Below are 18354 nucleotides of genomic sequence, written 5' to 3'. Positions count from 1 at the left end.
CCCGATCGATTTTCTTTAACAAATTATATGTTTGGGGGTTTTTCTGTTTCCCAGATAGCTTTGACTTTTAGAATAAAGTAACATGATTCTCAATGCTATTTCCCCTGGGGTAGCTTCCGAAAGTCACTAAATCTCCTACCAGAGTGGTAAAATCCTGTGCATATACAAAAAGTGCATTATTTAAGAGCATGAGGCTAAAAGTGGATTTGGAAGGGTAAGCAACTAAATACCAGTAGCACCTAAGCTATTAAAACAAAAGCTCAGACAGTCCTCGCGGAGAGTCACCGCGGTGTCCTGCTTCAACAGTGCTGGGACGGAAGCAGCGCTCACCCGCCGCTCCGGCCGCCCCAAGGTCCCCGCCGTCTCTCCTCGGCCGCCCGCCATGACGACCGTGTCCCCCTCCCAGGTGCGCCAGCACTACCACCAGGGCTCGGAGGCCGCCATCAGCCGCCAGATCGACCTGGAGCTCTACACCTCCTGCGTCCACCTGTCCGTGTCACACTATTTGGACCACGATGACGTGGCTTTGAAGAACTTTGCCAAATACTTTCTTCACCAATCTCGTGAGGAGAGGGAACATGCTGAGAAACTGATGAAGCTGCGGAACCAACGGGGTGGCCAAATCTTCCTTCGGGATATCAAGAAGCCAGACCGTGATGACTGGGAGAATGGGCTGAATGCAATGGAATGTGTGCTACACTTGGAAAAAAGTGTGAATCCGTCACTACTGGAACTGCACAAACTGGCCACTGACAAAAATGACCCCTATTTGTGTAACTTCATTGAGACTCATTACCTGAATGAGCAGGTGAAATCCACTGAAGAATTGGGTGGCCACGTAACCAACTTGCGCAGGATGGGGGCCCCTGAATCTGGCATGGCAGAGTAACTCTTTGACAAGCACACCCTGGGAAACAGTGATACTGAGAGCTAAGCCTTAGGCTGGCTTCCCGTAGCCACAGGGATGACTTCCCTGCATCAAGGCAGTGCACGCGTGTTTGGGTTACCTTTACCTTTTCTATACGTTGTACCAAAATATCTACAAGTTCTTTCCTTAGTACCATTCCTTCAAATAAAGTAATTTGGTACTCCCCCAAAAAATGAAAAACAAAAGCTCAATAGGTTTCATGTACATGTTTTTAACATCCAACATTATTTATTCCCTATCAATAAGCCTTCTATCTGTAAAGGAAATTGAGAATTATATATATAAGAGGCAAGAGAGGAACACAGAGAAAGAGAGAGACAGTGAGAGTAAGAAAGAGAATGTATTAGTGTGTATGAGAGAAACTTCAGGAACACATGTAGATTTATCAGGATATAGGCTCTCCTTATATTTTATTTTCATAAATGTACATTTGAAGTTCAGAGTCTACCAGTGAACACCGCTGAAGAATATCAAAGTCATCTTGTGTTAAAATTACTTTTATTCAGGATGAAAAATACAGATATAACCAGATTAGATGATAGTCTATGATTAGTTCTTTACCACATATTTCAAAAGAACTACATACTTATTTCCCCTTGTTGTTACTGCAATATATTTCTTTATATTTATTATTCCTTAGAAGGTTACAATGTAGTGTTTTATGTAGCTTTTCCTTAATAGCAGATAGAGAACATGTTGCACACAATTACAGGCAGAAAAAAATTAATACGTAACTTTTCAAAGTAAGGACAAGGAAGACACCAAATCTACAACTTGTAGTTCAGAGTTCAGGGAATTTTTTTCTTTAAATAGGTGCTTTTACTGGGTATGATGTGGTCTGATAAAAGCTTTAGATTTTCCACACTGCAGTAGCATAAAGCTATTTCCAACACGATGGATGAAGACGGATCTGAGGTAGAAAGGTGGTCATGGCTTTCCTCTTATATAAAACAATTTTCTTCTTCTCAAAATATCTCTGCTGCAAATAGACACCCTTGCCCCCCAACCCACCCAACCTATTCTAAAAGAGTAGGAATTTCTAACTTTAAGCCTCCTTCTGGCCAGATCCCAGTTAAAGAGAACTCAAAGTTAAAATGTCCTGATGTTTTAAAAGCATATATGCTTGAATCAAAACACATTATTTTCACTTTTTTTGGTTTCTCTACATTTGGTAAATCACATAACATGTTTAAACTGAATCAGATACATGTTAAATCGGAAGCCGAACCAAATACCCAACTGAACGCACTCAAAGGTATAAGCCAGGGTGCCAGCACCTAAGCATTAATTTCATTCTTCTATAGAAGCAGTGATGTAGGCTTTTGATGAACATTGTTCCCAAATGTATTAATCAAATGAAGGGTAATTAAATGGCTGTTCATTCACTCAAAAGGTTAAAATGAGACATTTATTAAACTTGTGTCTGCTTTCAGAAGGAAAATAACCGGGGGCTTCAAGAGTCATAGAGGGTTTGAGTATACATAAACAACTGTAAAACTTTCTTCAAAGGGAACCAAAGACAGCCATGTGTTTTGGTATCACAATTAGGTAAATGTCTGCTGTGTACTGAATGATGAAAACCAAGACCTGGGAACTAGGAAAAGTGGGACCAAGTTTTGTTTCTGCGTCAAAATGAAAATATGCTTAAATGGGCAACCTTTGGTAAAACGATCTTTGAGATTATTATAATCCTGTCATATAGATTGGAACATGAAATAAATAAAGAAATCAAGACCAACTGATACAGAGCAGGGAAATAAAATGCAGGAAAAAAAATCCCAATAGAAATGCCATTTAGGCCCACAGGATTTTTATTGTGGTCATCCAAGTGATCGCTAAAGAAATAAGTGTACGACGTCAAATAAAGTTAAACAGTATACACAGAGCTGTAGTCTAATCCATAAACATATAATATTTGATTGAAATATATGAACTTATTAATTTGGCCATATCATGGAAACAAATAAAGAAAATCTATTTGGTCATGTGGTTGATGAATTATAAATAACCAAAACATAATGGTAAAAGAGTCAAAGAAACAAATGAAGTTATTGTACAAGGTTAATATGAAGGAATGTAAAAATGTAAAATTGTCTTCTAATTCTTATGCAATTTTTATGGTTATTAAAAAGAAGGTGTCATATTAGAAAGCTCCCACCCACTTTCCCAATACTGTATACAGTATACAAATCAGTGACAAGTGTATTACCACTTCCAAATACCACTCTGTTCATTAATTTACAGTTGCATAGAAAGGGAAGAAGAAAACAATAATATATGATTATTATAAAAACAAAATATCCTTTTCTCTTTGGATAGTCAGTGTTTTACTCCTTCAGTAGAACACACAGTCAGCGCTCAACAGCATGATTCAAAGAGCCATGGAGCTTCTGATTAAATGGAACTTGAAATTGGCGTTTGCTGAAAAGGGCAATACTGTAAGTTAAGAAATGCGGGTTGGCTAGATGAATACTTCACATTGCCTGTGGGGAGGGAAAACAGCACTGTCAGAACAGCATTTACAGAAAACATTACAGGTAGCAGAGACGTCAACTCCTAAAAAAAAAATTAAAGTGCTTTTTTTCAGAACTAGACAAGCCCTAGTTTGCTTTGTTCAATGGGGACTCTTTACTCCCATGTGACTTTTGTTCCTGGGATGAGGTCCTTTGCTCTCATCCTGAAGTTACTTAGTCTGCTTTTTTATCCACTCAGCTGACATAGGGGAAGTCTGGAAGACTTTTATTTTGCCCAGGCTGGAAACCAAGTTAAAATTGAGAAGACCTGTCTTTGTTTTTGCAGGAAGGTACCAATGTTCAGTGAATTAGGCTGGTGTAAGCACCCTGTCTCTCCCTGAGGGTCTGTGGGAGGTCTCCTGCAGAGGCGGTACCCTTGACAATTCTAACTGGTCTCAGTCCCCAGCTGGGGACCAGACAACAAGAACTCAAGACAGGAATTACAGTCCAAGGGTGTGCAGTGGTTCCAGTTAAAGGCTCAGGGCCAACGTACACAGGCAAGGGAGGAGAGAAATCCAGGCCACACTCAGGGTAGTGGAATCAACCTTTCGAAGAGAAGTCAAACAGTTTGGTCCATCATCCTTAAAACCCAGGTCCTCAAATTCTTCTCTGAATGAATCTTTCACTTGCATGCTCTAATGGATATCTGGATCTGCCCTGAAGACACAGCTTCAACCCAGGATTGTTTTTCATCCCTCACACTCCTCAGATACTGGATAGGTCCATACTGTGTTCTCCACAGCACTTTCTCCCTCTCCTCCCTAAAAATACCCAGCTTTGACTCTCTTGTCATCAGACTATACCACCCACTATGCAGTCATCTTCTGGTCCCTTGGTTCACGTCCCCTTACCTCTTGAAGAAAAAATGGCTTACTGTCCACTCACTATTTTTAAATGTTCATGATTTCAGTGCTCACATAGATGATGCTTCCAAAATTCTGGCCTCTTAGTTCCTTGAGCTCCTCTCCTCTGAGAATCCGTCCTCACCCTTCTCAGCCACTCATTCAAAGTTGCAAATCTGGGCCATCACCAATACCTGTGTCCCCTCCAACATTTCAATTTCAATCATCCCACTTTCTGACAACCCACCTGTACCTTTCCAGCTGACTTCCACTAGGACCCCAACTTCACCCATCCTTTGGTGCTACAACCCATTGATATTTGGTCTCCCATACCTAACGCATCCTCACTTCTCTTCCTACCAAACTCAGGTGCTTGTTCAATCATTATCGTCAACCCTTTGCCTCTTCCCTTGAACTGCTGTACTCTCTTGGCCAAACCACAACTTCAACTTTGGTTAAATGCAATACTTGGCCTATTCTGGTACTGTGCTCATGAACTTGAATGTTGCTGAAGGGCCACACATAGCCCTGCAGACAGGCCTCAGGTTAAATTCATGAGTGGTGGCCATTAATGCTGCCTGGCAGTCAGTCTATTTCTCTATCCATGTGCTCTCCTGAGCTCCAAGCAGCGACTACACATCCTCCAGTCTCTCCTCACACCTCTGATGCTTCCTCGCCGTCCGCACTCTCTGCTGAAGCCCCTGCTTCTGACTCACTAAGACAACAGAAGCAGTCAGAAGGCTTTTACTCTCTGGGATGAGGTTCTTCCTTCTCAATGAGCTCTCACACCGCATCCAGTAATCTACTTCATATGCCTTTGTTGTCCCTCCAGTTACTGAAGATGAACCACCTGTGCTTCTCCTTAAGCTCTCAGCCCCTCTTGCCATTAAGGCGGTAACACAATCAGAGGGTTCACTGTTTCGAAAAGATTCATAAACAAGTTCATGAGAGAAAGTGTTCTCCAAAGATTTACTGTGGTCTTGGGACACCTTGTTTCTATGAGCACCTGGTAAAGAACATACTGACAGGCACACGGCTATAGCTGCCAACAGTTCTCAGCAGAATTTTAAATGAAAAATCAAAACCGTTTCCCCTCAAAGTAACAAAACCACCTTTGTGTACCGCTCCAGTCATTGCTTTTAAGTCTGTGATAGCTACCTTAAGTAGATACCGGGGAGAACAATGTCAGTCAAACCTACCCAGGGTAACTTCATATAGTACACATGAGGCCTTTAAAAAGCTGTTTGAATGCAAAAGGTCAAGCACTTGGCATTTTGGGCATTTGGAAGGACTGGCTTGGGAGGGGTCCCCCTCCCTGGACTGACAAACTGTTGTATTCAATCAACGAACATGTCAAGCAAGTTTACTTATTTACATGGGGAATAAAGTAGCACTAAAATCGATGGTAGCTAATCACTTACTCTAGGTTATCATCTCTAACACCTAAACCAATCAACCCATTAACTCTTACCTGTGGCCTGCCGGGGAGATTTGCTGAAAGAGAAAACAAAAGTAATCAACTGAAGTTGGTACTGTGGTTCCCCCTCTCAGGCATGCAAAAGTGTGGACTGTACCATTCCCAGCTGTTAAGTGGATGTTAATAAGAAAAGAAGAACAGGTTTGGGGATTTTTTTTTTCTTTTTTTGCCTAGATGCTTTAACAGGGCTAGTTTCCCTAGTTAGCTTCTCATATCTCATGTGCTGTAAGATACAAAAATTCCACCCAAATATGCAAAAGATATGCCAGCTCTCTCAAATAAGTACACACTAAAGCATTCAGTGAGTAATTAGTTTTGCAAAAGAAATCTTAAAATTTCCTGCTGAAATCACGCCACATATTTAGTTTATGTATTAGAACAGAGCAAATTCTGTACATTCTACTGAACAGTACAGGTTCTGACCAAGAGGTCACTGGGGAAATGAAGGCGCGCAAGTCTTTAGTTTCCGCCACCCTTACCCCAAAGGCTAGGAAGATGGTGGCGATGTGTTTGCAGGAAAGGTCTGGCCTAGTCCTCAGCACTCAGATGTCTTCTAGGAACTTGGGCTAATTGTGCCTTCCATGCGCTCAGTTAAGAGCATCAGAGAACTTAGAATATGGTGTCTAATTTGCCTTTGCATCTGAGCAGCTCAAGTCCTTCTCGGTTACAGAGGCCATGGGACAGTGTAGCTGATCCGGTGGGACCTGGGAGGGCAGGCACTAGCGAGTCTCTTCTTTAACACCTCTGCTTTTTCATCTCTCCCTTTTACTGTGCCATCTCAAAATTACTGGACTGGTACTCAACCCTGGGGGACAGAGGGAGCTCCACCCCCGGTGATGGTAACATCTTTTCTGGGTCAAATAAGAATTGTCCCTAATCAAACAGCATGTCACTCCTTTCATCTCTCATTTTTCTTTGCTGAGGGAAAAAAAAGACATCTGTGACCACATACTGGGTGCTCTTTGAGAAAGAAAGCAAGAAGGGCAACTTTCTTATGATGCCTGGAGGGAAAGTGTGAGCCCCAGCAGTATTGGGGGGAATGATCAGGTTAAAAAAGCCTAGTCCTACCAGGTATGTAAATTATATCAGGAGAAAAAGAGTGGATCTCCTTACACATATGGGAACTACACCTGTATGGGAACCACACCATCCTGTGGGGAAGCTTAGTGGCATTAGCATGAAGTACGCCATAGGCAGAGTTACGCGTCTCTTCTAAGTAACGAATACCCAAATCCAAAGAGAAATCAAATCCATTTTGCTCCAAATCAACATTTTAACCCTACAGTCTTATAAATCATACTGAAAAAAATCATACAAGTATATTTTTTAAAGAAATCAGGAAAACATTGCATTGTAGTAGGTCTTCAGATTTTGATGAACATCAGTCAAGCTCAATAAATATAGACAGAAGGAGACCTTCAAGATGGCGGAGGAGTAAGACGTGGAGATCACCTTCCTCCACACAAATACATCAGAAATACCTCTACATGTGGAACAGCTCCTAGAGAACACCTACTGAATGCTGGCAGAAGACCTCACACTTCCCAAAAGGCTTTTTTCTTTTGCCCTACTCTCCACGCACCTGGGTAAGGCAAAAGAGAAGAGATAAAACAAAGACAAAAGAATAGGGACAGGACCTGCACCGCTGGGAGGGAGCTGTGAAGGAGGAAAAGTTTCAACACACTAGGAAGCCCCTTAACTGGCAGAGAACGGGGTGGGAAGCTTCAGAGCCATGGAGGAGAGCACAGCAACAGGGGTACGGAGGGCAAAGTGGAGAGATTCCCGCACAGAGGATCAGTGCCAACCAGCACTCACCAGCCCGAGAGGCTTGTCTGCTCACCCGCCGGGGTGTGCGGGGGCTGGGAGCTGAGCCTCGGGCTTTGGAGGTCGGATCTCCCGGAGAGGACTGGGGTTGGCTGTGTGAACACAGCTTGAAGGGGGCTAGGGCGCCACAGCCAGCCGGGAGGGAGTCCGGGGAAAAGTCTGGAGCTGCCAAAGAGGCAAGAGACCTTCGTTTCAGGGTGTGCGAGGAGAGGGGATTCCTTCCCAGTGTGCCCACAGAAGACAGAGCACTGCCTAAGTGAGCTCCAGAGATGGGTGCGAGCCACGGCTATCAGCTCGGAACACAGAGACGGGCATGAACGGCTAATGCTGCTGCCGCTGCCACCAAGAATCCTGTGTGCAAGCACAGGTCACTATCCACACCTCCCCTCCCGGAAGCTGGTGCAGCCCACCACTGCCAGGGTCCTGTGATCCAAGGACAACTTCCCCGGGAGGACACACGGCGCGCCTCAGGCTGGTGCAACGTCACACTGGCCTCTGCTGCTGCAGGCTCGCCCTGCATTCCAGTTATGACTATCATACCCCCCCTCCCCCCACCCCCCCCCCCCCGCCCCGGCCTGAGTATGGAAGAGAGCCCTAATCAGCTGCTGCTTTAACCCCCTCCTGTCTGGGCAGGTAACAGACTCCTGAGGGCAGTCTACACACAGAGGCGGGGCCAAAAGCAAAGCTGGACCCTAGGAGCTGTGGGAACAAGAAAAGAATGGAAAATTTCTCTGTGCAGTCTCAGGAGCAGCTGATTAAATCCTCACAGTCAACTTGATGTACCCTGCAACTGTGGAATACCTGAAGAGACAACAAGTGTTCCCAAAATTGAGGCGGTGGACTTTGGGAGCAACTATAGACTTGGGGTTGGTTTTCTGTGTCTGATTTGATGTTTATCTTAGTTTAGTATTTACTGCTTATTATCATTGGTGGATTTGATTATTGGTTTGGTTGCTCTCTTCCTTTTATATATATATATATATATATATATATATAATATATATATTTTTTCCTTTTTCTCTTTTTGTGAGTGTGTATGTCTATGCTTCTTTGTGTGATTTTCTCTGTATAGGTTTGCTTTTACCATTTGTCCTGGGGTTCTGTCTGTTGGTTTTTTTATTTTTGTTTCTGCTTTTCTCTCTTTCTTTTCTTCTGAGCCGTGTGGCTGACAGGGTCATGGTGCTCCGGCCGGGTGTCAGGCCTGAGCCTCCGAGATGGGAGGGCCGAGGCCAGGACACTGGACTACCAGAAACCTCCCAGCCGTACTTAAGAGATCTCCCAGAGATCTTCGTCTCAACCCAGTTCCACCTAACGGCCAGCATGCTCCAGTGCAGCACACCCCATGCCAAATGACTAGCAAGACAGGAACACAACCCCATCCATTAGCAGAGAGGCTGCCTAAAGTCATACTAAGTTCGCAGACACTCCAAAACACACCATCAGACACGGCCCTGCCCACCAGAAGGACAAGATACAGCCCCACCTACCAGAATACAGGCACCAGTCCCTGCCACCAGGAGGCCTACACAAGCCACTGAAACAACTGCACCCACTGGGGGCAGACACCAAAAAAACCTGGGAACTACGAACCTGCAGCCTGCAAAAAGGAGACCCCAAACACAGTAAGTTAAAAAAAATGAGAAGACAGAGAAATATGCAGCAGATGAAAGAGCAAGGTAAAAACCCACCAGACCAAACAAATGAAGAGGAAACAGGCAGTCTACCTGAAAAAGAATGCAGAGTAATGATAGTAAAGATGTTTCAAAGTCTCGGAAATAGAATGGAGAAAATACAAGAAATGTTTAACAAGGACCTAGAAGAACTAAAGAGCAAACAAACAATGATGAACAACACAATAAATGAAATTAAAAATATTCTAGAAGGAATCAATAGCAGAATAACTGAGGCAGGAGAACAGACAAGTGACCTGGAATATAAAATAGTGGAAATGACTACCACAGAGCAGAATAAAGAAAAAAGAATGAAAAGAATTGAGGACACTCTCAGAGACCTCTGGGACAGCATTAAATTCATCAACATTCGAATTATAGGGGTCCCAGAAGAAGAAGAGAAAAAGAAGAGTCTGAGAAAATATGTGAAGAGATTATAGTTGAAAACTTCTATAACATGGGAAAGGAGATAGTTAATAAAGTCCAGGAAGCACAGAGAGTCCCACACATTATTTACAGGATAAATCTAAGTAGAAACACTCCAAGACACATATTAATCAAACTATCAAAAATTAAATACAAAGAAAAAATATTAAAAGAAGCAAGGGAAAAAACAACAAATAACATACAAAGGAATCCCCATAAGGTTAACAGCTGATCTTTCAGCAGAAACTCTGCAAGCCAGAAGGGACTGGCAGGACATATTTAAAGTGATGAAAGGGAAAAACCTACAACCAAAATTACTCTACCCAGTAAGGATCTCATCTAGATTTGACAGAGAAATTAAAACCTTTACAGACAAGCAAAAGGTAAGAGAATTCAGCACCACCAAACCAGCTTTACAACAAATGCTAAAGGAACTTCTCTAGGCAGGAAACACAAGAGAAGGAAAAGACCTACAATAACAAACCCAAAACAATTAATAAAATGGTAATAGGAATGTACATATGGTTAATTACCTTAAAAGTAAATGGATTAAATGCTCCAACCAAAAGACACAGACTGGCTGAAGGGATACAAAGACAAGACCCATACATATGCTGTCTACAAGAGACCCACTTCAGACCTAGGGACATATACAGACACAAAGTGAGGGGATGGAAAAAGATATTCCATGCAAATGGAAATCAAAAGAAAGCTGGATTAGCAATACTCCTATCAGAAAAAATAGACTTTAAAATAAAGACTATTAGAAGAGACAAAGAAGGACACTACATAATGATCAAGGGATCAATCCAAGAAGAAGATATAACAATTGTAATTATTTATGCACCCAACATAGGAGCACCTCAATATATAAGACAAATGCTAACAGCTATAAAAGGGGAAATCAATGGTAACACAATCATAGTAGGGGGCTTTTACACCCCACTTTCACCAATGCACAGATCATCCAAAAAGAAAATAAATAAGGAAACACAAGCTTTAAAAGACACATTAGACCAGACAGACTTAATTGATATTTATAGAACATTCCATCCAAAAATAACAGAATACACTTTCTTCTCAAGTGCTCATGGAACATTCTCCAGGATAGATCATATCTTGGGTCACAAATCAAGCCTCGGTAAGTTTAAGAAAACTGAAATCATATCAAGTATCTTTTCCAACCACAATGCTATGAGACTAGATATCAATTACAGGAAAAAAAATGTAAAAAATACAAACACATGGAGGCTAAACAATATGCTACTAAATGACCAAGAGATCACTGAAGAAATCAAAGACAAAATCAAAAAACACCTAGAAACAAATGACAGTGAAAACACGATGACCCAAAACCTATGGGATGCAGCAAAAACAGTTCTAAGCGGGAAGTTTACTGCCATACAATCCTACCTCAAGAAACAAGAAACATCTCAAATAAACAACCTAACCTTGTACCTAAAGCAATTAGAGAAAGAAAAACAAAGGAACCTCCAAGGTTAGCAGAACCATAAAGATCAGATCAAAAATAAATGAAACTGAAAGAGAAATTGAGGAAGCAATCCCACTTACCATAGCAACAAAAAGAATAAAATACCTAGGAGTAAAGCTTCCTAAGGAGACAAAAGACCTGTATGCAGAAGACTATAAGACACTGATGAAAGAAATTAAAGATGACACAAACAGATGGAGAGATATAACATGTCCTTGAATTGGAAGAATCAACATTGTGAAAATGACTATACTACCCAAAGCAATCTACAGATTCAATGCAATCCCTATCAAATTATCAAAGGCATTTTTTACAGAACTAGAATGAAAAATTTTACAATTTGTATGGAAACGCAAAGACCCTGAATAGCCAAAGCAACCTTGAGAAAGAAAAATGGAGTTGGAGGAATCAGGATCCCAGACTTCAGATTATACTACAAAACTACAGTAATCCAGACAATATGGTACTGGCACAAAAACAGAAATATAGATCAATGGAACAGGACAGAAAGCCCAGAGATAAACCCATGCACATATGGTCACCTTATCTTTGACAAAGGAGGCAAGAATATACAATGGAGAAAAGGCAGCCTCTTCAATAAGTTGTGCTGGGAAACTGGACAGCTACATGTAAAAGAACGAAATTAGGGGCTTCCCTGGTGGTGCTGTGGTTGAGAGTGAACCTGCTGATGCAAGTGACACGGGTTCGTGCCCCAGTCCGGGAAGATCCCACATGCCGCGGAGCGGCTGGGCCCATGAGCCATGGCTGCTGAGCCTGTGCGTCCGGAGCCTGTGCTCCGCAACAGGAGAGGCCACAACAGTGAGAGGCCCACGTATCGCAAAAAAAAAAAAAAAAAAAAGAACGAAATTAGAACATTTCTTAATACCATACACAAAAATAAACTCAAAATGCATTAAAGACCTAAATGTAAGGCCAGACACTATAAAACTCTTAGAGGAAAACATAGGCAGAACACTCTATGACATAAATCACAGCAAGATCCTTTTTGACCCACCTCCCAGAGGAATGGAAAAAAAAACAAAAATAAACAAATGGGACCTAATGAAGTTTAAACGCTTTTGCACACCAAAGGAAACCATAAACAAGACAAAAAGACAACCCTCAGAATGGGAGAAAATATTTGCAAATGAAGAAACTGACAAAGCATTAATCTCCAAAACATACAAACAGCTCATGCAGCTCAATATCAAAAAAACAATGGGCAAAAAAACAATCTGCCAATCCAAAAATGGGCAGAAGACCTAAATAGACATTTCTCCAAAGAAGACATACAGATGGCCAAGAGGCACATGAAAAGTTGTTCAACATCACTAATTGTTAGAGAAATGCAAATCAAAACTACCATGAGGTATCACCTCACACCAGTTAGAATGGGCATCATCAGAAAATCTACAAACAACAAATCCTGGAGAGGGTGTGGAGAAAAGGGAACCTCTTGCACTGTTGGTGGGAATGTAAATTGATACAGCCACTATGGAGAACAGTATGGAGGTTCCTTAAAAAACTAAAACTAGAGCTACCACATGACCCAGCAATCCCACTACTGGGTATATACTGTGCGAAAACCATAATTCAAAAAGAGTCATGTACCATTTACAATAGCCAGGACATGGAAGCAGCCTAAGTGTCCGTCGACAGTTGAATAGATAAAGAAGACGTGGCACATATATATAATGGAATATTACACAGCCATAAAAAGAAAGGAAATTGAGTTATTTGTGGTGAGGTGGATGGACCTAGAGTCTGCCATACAGAGTGAAGTAAGTCAGAAAGAGAAAAACAAATATTGTATATTAACGCATATATGTGGAATCTAAAAAAAATAAATAAATGGTTATGAAGAACCTAGGTGCAGGACAGGAATAAAGATGCAGACGTAGAGAATGGACTTGAGGACACAGGGTGGGAGAAGGGTAAGCTGGGACGAAGTGAGAGAGTGGCATGGACATATATACACTACCAAACGTAAAATAGATAGCTAGTGGGAAGCAGCCACATAGCACAGGGAGATAAGGTTGGTGCTTTGTGACCAGCTAGAGGGGTGGGATAGGGAGGGTGAGAGGGAGGGAGAGACAAGAGGGAGGGGATATGGGGATATATGTATACATATAGCTTATTCACTTTGTTATACAGCAGAAATTAACACAACATGGTAAAGCAATTATACTCCAAAAAAGATGTTAAAAATAAATAAAAATTAAAAAAATAAAAACCATTAAGCACTATAAAAAAACCCATAGCTAGTGGGAAGTAGCTGCATAGCACAGGGAGATCAGCTCGGTGCTTTGTGACCACCTCAAGGGGTGGCATAGGGAGGTTGGGAGGGAGGCACAAGAGGAAGTGAATATGGGGATATATGTATACATATAGCTGATTCACTTTGTTATACAGCAGAAACTAACACAACATGGTAAAGCAATTATACTCTAATAAAGATGTTATAAATAAATAAATAAATATAGGCAATTCACAGTGAAAGTATGCTTGTAGATAAAAAAAGTGAAAAAGCATTTATTGGTCTATTAGTAAAAAAAAATATTCAGCTTACTACTAGTATCATATATATTTGGATGATACAAATGAAAAAAACCAACAAAAGATTTTACACTAAAAAAATTAGTTACAGCAGTCAGTGGAAATTTTAGAATGTTGGATATAGGCAACAGAATTAAATTCCCTTCATTAACTCCTTGCCAGGAAGAGACGGAAATGCTTGCCTCTCTGCTCTGAAATTCAATGTAAATATTTAAAAGAAAAATTTAAAAGGCCATAATTCAAGGATGCTATCAGGACCAAGTGGGATATTAATCCAAGATAGAGGAATTCTAAAGTGTTATGTGCAACAATATACAGACACAGTAAGAAAGAAAAAGTCATGTTTAAGTAGGCAATTCATGCAATTAGGATTTAAGAATACAATTTCATTTTAATTCCTAGACTTCCAGGAGTGGAAATTCACTTGTGACCATGCTAATTTTTAATTCACAAAGGATCAAAAGTCAAGGTTAACATGCAGATCTCAATTCATTGTATGCTGGTGACAAGCAATTTTAAAGTTCTTGTTAGTTACAGGGGCTCAAGGGATTGGTTTGCCATTAGGAGGATGCCAATCTGATTTGCTTTCAAAAAATCCTCCACGGGTGGTCAGTAAGTTTCAGGAATGCGAAGGCTTATTAAAATATTTGCTAGCTTGAGCAACTTAAAAGGGGCAACAAAGCTAAGGAATCCTACAGAATCTTCTAAGTACTATCTGGGGGAAACTTCAACAACTAAACCTTCCTTCCCAGTGGGAATATGTAATCATTCATTCATTCACTCATTCCATTCAGAAATGTATTGAGCACCAAATCTATGGCAGGTGCTTATTTCTATTCTGCATCCATTGTCTTAAAGAGTTTAATAACTTTAGGCAGAACTTTAAAAATATATATCAATTTTACCAATAAATCAGTTACACCTTTATTTTTCTGGAAAGCTGTCCCTATCTTGGAGATTTTTATATTATCAAAGCAAAGTACAATATATAAATACCAAGAAGAGCAATCTAAACCCAAATTAATAGAAGAACCTCGGAAACAAAAAATAATAAGATCTAAATTTAAAAGGATTTATAAAATAATACTATCGTCATTTCCTATATGGGATGTACTTGAGCTCTTCAAAATAACATATGACTAGTAATACTCATCCACAGAAAACTACAAATATTACAAATATTTGTGAATGTGCAAACTTTGACTGTAAGAATACAGAGCCACATCCTGTTAAGGAATCTTGGGTTTCTGCAACTCACCCTCACAATAGAGAATTGCACAGGTGAGAAGGCACCAATGCAAAGTGGGAGTTTAACCTGTCATGTGGATCCCATTGAAGATATATACTGTTCTCAGGAACCCATAATAACAATTAATGGCTAATAGGATACCAACCAATGGGAATTTTACACTTGCCTTTACGGGAAGCCAAAAAATGAAATGAATGCACCCCTCTCTTAAGATTTATTTTTGCCCTATAGTTATGTTACTATTTATTTTTAATTATATTCTCTTGTAAAATATGACATAGATCAGCCTTATACAATATCTCCATATAAGAATATACTGTGAAAAAGATTTAAGAGTAACTGCTTAAAAAAAATTAAACTTTTAAAACATATCATGAATTCTTGTATAAAAATTTTAATATGGAAATTATACATTTTATATCCACTAGAAAGAATATATTTAAATATATTTCCCATGCTAGCTCTCACTGCCAATTGACTTTTAACTTGAAAATATCCATTATGATAGTTGAATAAAAACTTCTAAACAGGTTTGACTTACAGAATTTGTTCTTAACTAATTATTAACGTATTTGGATTTAAGCTGAACTAAAAAGTAATTTAATTTTGAAACTCTGGCTTATAAAGACTATGATGAGGTTTCATGTAGCCATTAAGTAAAATATAATGTGGAACCAACATCTCTATTAAATTTAACCTTGAATTATAATTAATACAAAGATTTAATCTGTTCATCTATTATGGCTGTTATAGAGCCTAGCAAATAAGTAACAATCTGATAGCATATGGGCTTCACCTGAGCCTCTGAAGCTTCTGTGATACTCTACAGGGCCAAAAACCTCTGCGTGTGTGTGTGTGTGTGTGTCTCTGTGTGTGTGTGTGTGTGTGTGTGTGTGTGTGTGTGTATGTGTGTGTGTGTGTGCACATGCCTTTTGGGGGGGGGAGCACGAAGATTGATATATGGTACATAGGATTCTGCAAACTTTGAGAAATGAAATTACAAATAATAACCTGGGAAATTATATGCTCCCAAGTATAAATATATTTATCGACTTGTGGAAACTGCCATATGTCCTTTAGGCAATTACTTCTGAAAATTCAGAGGAGATTATATTTCAAATAGCTGTTTCCACTTCCCACTAAGGCTGGCATTTTGTAAACTGTAGAGAGGTATAAATTGAAGCATACTTTTTAAACGAAGTCAATATATCATGTTTACCTACACTCCTGATAATGTCTTTTCCCTCATTTAAAATGATATTTTCTGAGAGGATGGAAAAGGGTGCGATGAGAAGCTGTTTTATATATATATATATATATATATATATATATATATATATATATATATATACACTACCTATACAGGATATATGATATATAACAGTATATGTATATACTAAAATCTTAGTCTAATAGCTGACTAGATTTAATCACCCTGAAAATTATAAATGTATTTATAAATAATCATATTTATTTAAAAGATTATTTAAAATATAATTGTAGCACTATATACTATGTATATACAGTAAACTGTTTGAAACAGCAGAAATGTTTTCTGTGAGAACTCGGCAGAAACTGCAAGGCGGCAAGGTACTGAAAACAAAATGTTTGGGAAAAAAATCAATAAATAGCAATCATTATATAATTTCCTCTGGGATTTGAACTGTTTTTATTTGGTTATTTTCTGGCTCTTAGTTTTCATATGGAAAATTCACAGGGTCATAATCTGTGATGCCTTAAATAGTTTGGCTTTTATACAGTGACTATTTTATTCCATGAGAAAAGAACTCCAAAACCAAAAAAAACCCCAAACCAAAACAAAAAAAAAAAGGAAAATTTGAAAATAATCCCTTTCTACACCTGAATTTGATGACATCAGAAGACAAGGTCTGAAGAGAAGAGAGGGAATTACATTAGAAAAAGCCATTTTCAGACCTTGCTTGGTATGTCACTAAAAGCTCTCTTTTGAAGTAATACATATTTCTTACTATAGCCTGCATTGAAGAGGATAATTTCTCCTTAAAGAGAGGCTTGTTTTATTTGCCTCATGTTATCACTCAGAAGGAAGACCAAAGAATCCCAAAGAGCAGTTCTCACTGGCCCTGCACCCAGGGATGTGATGGTATCTAGGCTGGGTTTCATTTGCTTTGCCGACATACGGAATGTTTGATTTGTCTTCAAATAATTTACAGTCTTGTTTCTAATATTGGTTTTTGTTATCTTACCAAAGAAGACAAAGGGCCCCACTCAGGAAAAAAGAAATGGAAGGAAAAAGCGTAGCAGTCGCGTTATGATCTTTCATACTCACAGCAGCAAGATGGAAATGTACTGTTGATCTGCTCCATAACCTCTGTGAGGTCTGTGCTGGTGTCATGAGGTGGGGCCAGCAGGTCCTCTGCCGCTGTGACAGCAGATAGAAAGAACAAGAGACACTCTGAAATTAATGTCTGGTCTTCCACCAAAACACAACTTCAGGGAGAAAATACTAGCACTGCCTCTAAATATCAAGGTGAAAATAGTTCTCCTTATAAAGGATAATTTTAGGGGAAAATTCCAAAACATTTTTGTATTTTTTTGTGGTAACAGAATTTTACATAATTAAAACTTATTAGATGTTTCTAAAGGAAGAATCCACATGTCAGGGGAAAATTCACGAGTGACAAATAATAGTCATATTATTGCAATTTATTAGTCAGAATTCCATTATTGGGCATTACAAGTAGTTTTTCATATGAGAAAGATATTCCATTAATTTCTTTTTCCTTCCTTCCTTTTGGAGACGTCAGCATAGGCTAGCTTACACTGCCACAAAACTACAGGTAGTTTTTTATTTTGGCCATGCTGCGGGGCATGTGGGATCTTAGTTCCCCGACCAGGGATTGAACCCATGCCCGCTGCAGTGGAAGTGCAGAGTCCTAACCACTGGACCGCCAGGGAACTCCCACTAGAGGTATTTTATAAGATACTTTTTACTTTGATGTTTTTTAGTCTGTAATCGATAGCAAAATAGTCCTCTTATTTAAAAATTAAAATAATATTAATATTTTAGGTTTTCTACAGATTAATGCAGCAAAAGATAAACAAATTAATTTGCTTAAAGTATGTGGTCCTCAGTAGAATTTTAGAACTTAATTTCATCAGTAACAAAATGTCATTTCACTATGCCTGGTTGACAGGGCCCTTCCTAGCAGCAGTGACAGGTCCCCATTGTGACCAGTGACAGGCTGGGTGGGACTCCAGCCTCAGATGGGGGTGGGAGGGGCGGAAATGTCTGTAGGAGCTAGGATGGAGAAAGCAGAACGCTGAGTCTCCAGCCCTAGGCAAAGAAAACTGTGTTCGGTGTAATATTCTTTAGTATTTTATTCTGAATGTGTACA

The 18354-nt window shown here is 39.8% G+C and overlaps 2 protein-coding genes across 5 annotated transcripts in view; one reads left to right on the top strand and one right to left on the bottom strand.

The window, feature by feature from the left end:
- Positions 1-382: 382 nt before the first annotated feature.
- LOC309831806 (ferritin heavy chain-like) lies at positions 383-951 on the top strand (the record flags this gene model as incomplete). Its single annotated transcript, XM_082669152.1, has 1 exon — positions 383-951. One exon carries the CDS (start codon positions 383-385, stop codon positions 887-889), a length of 507 nt encoding a protein of 168 aa, XP_082525278.1. The 3' UTR covers positions 890-951.
- Positions 952-1409: 458 nt separating this feature from the next.
- Positions 1410-18354, bottom strand: part of UTRN (utrophin) — a gene marked incomplete at its 3' end in the record, with an annotated part of 496004 nt that continues 479059 nt past the window's right edge. For 2 of the 4 annotated variants that reach the window (XM_082668645.1, XM_082668644.1), the window contains 2 exons: positions 17286-17378; positions 5701-5777 (listed from right to left, as the gene is read on the bottom strand). In XM_082668645.1, the coding sequence (XP_082524771.1) occupies positions 5701-5777; positions 17286-17378 (170 nt within the window). Of the gene's footprint in view, positions 3412-5700; positions 5778-17285; positions 17379-18354 lie in introns of those variants that run through there. The other 2 variants (XM_082668646.1, XM_082668647.1) reach the window with 2 other exon arrangements.

This window comes from Grampus griseus (genome assembly GCF_964374135.1).
Source record: "Grampus griseus genome assembly, chromosome: 13".
In the NCBI taxonomy this organism is placed as follows: domain Eukaryota; kingdom Metazoa; phylum Chordata; class Mammalia; order Artiodactyla; family Delphinidae; genus Grampus; species Grampus griseus.
The sequence above is the reverse complement of the archived record's forward strand: the minus strand, read 5'-3'. Positions and strand labels throughout refer to the sequence as shown.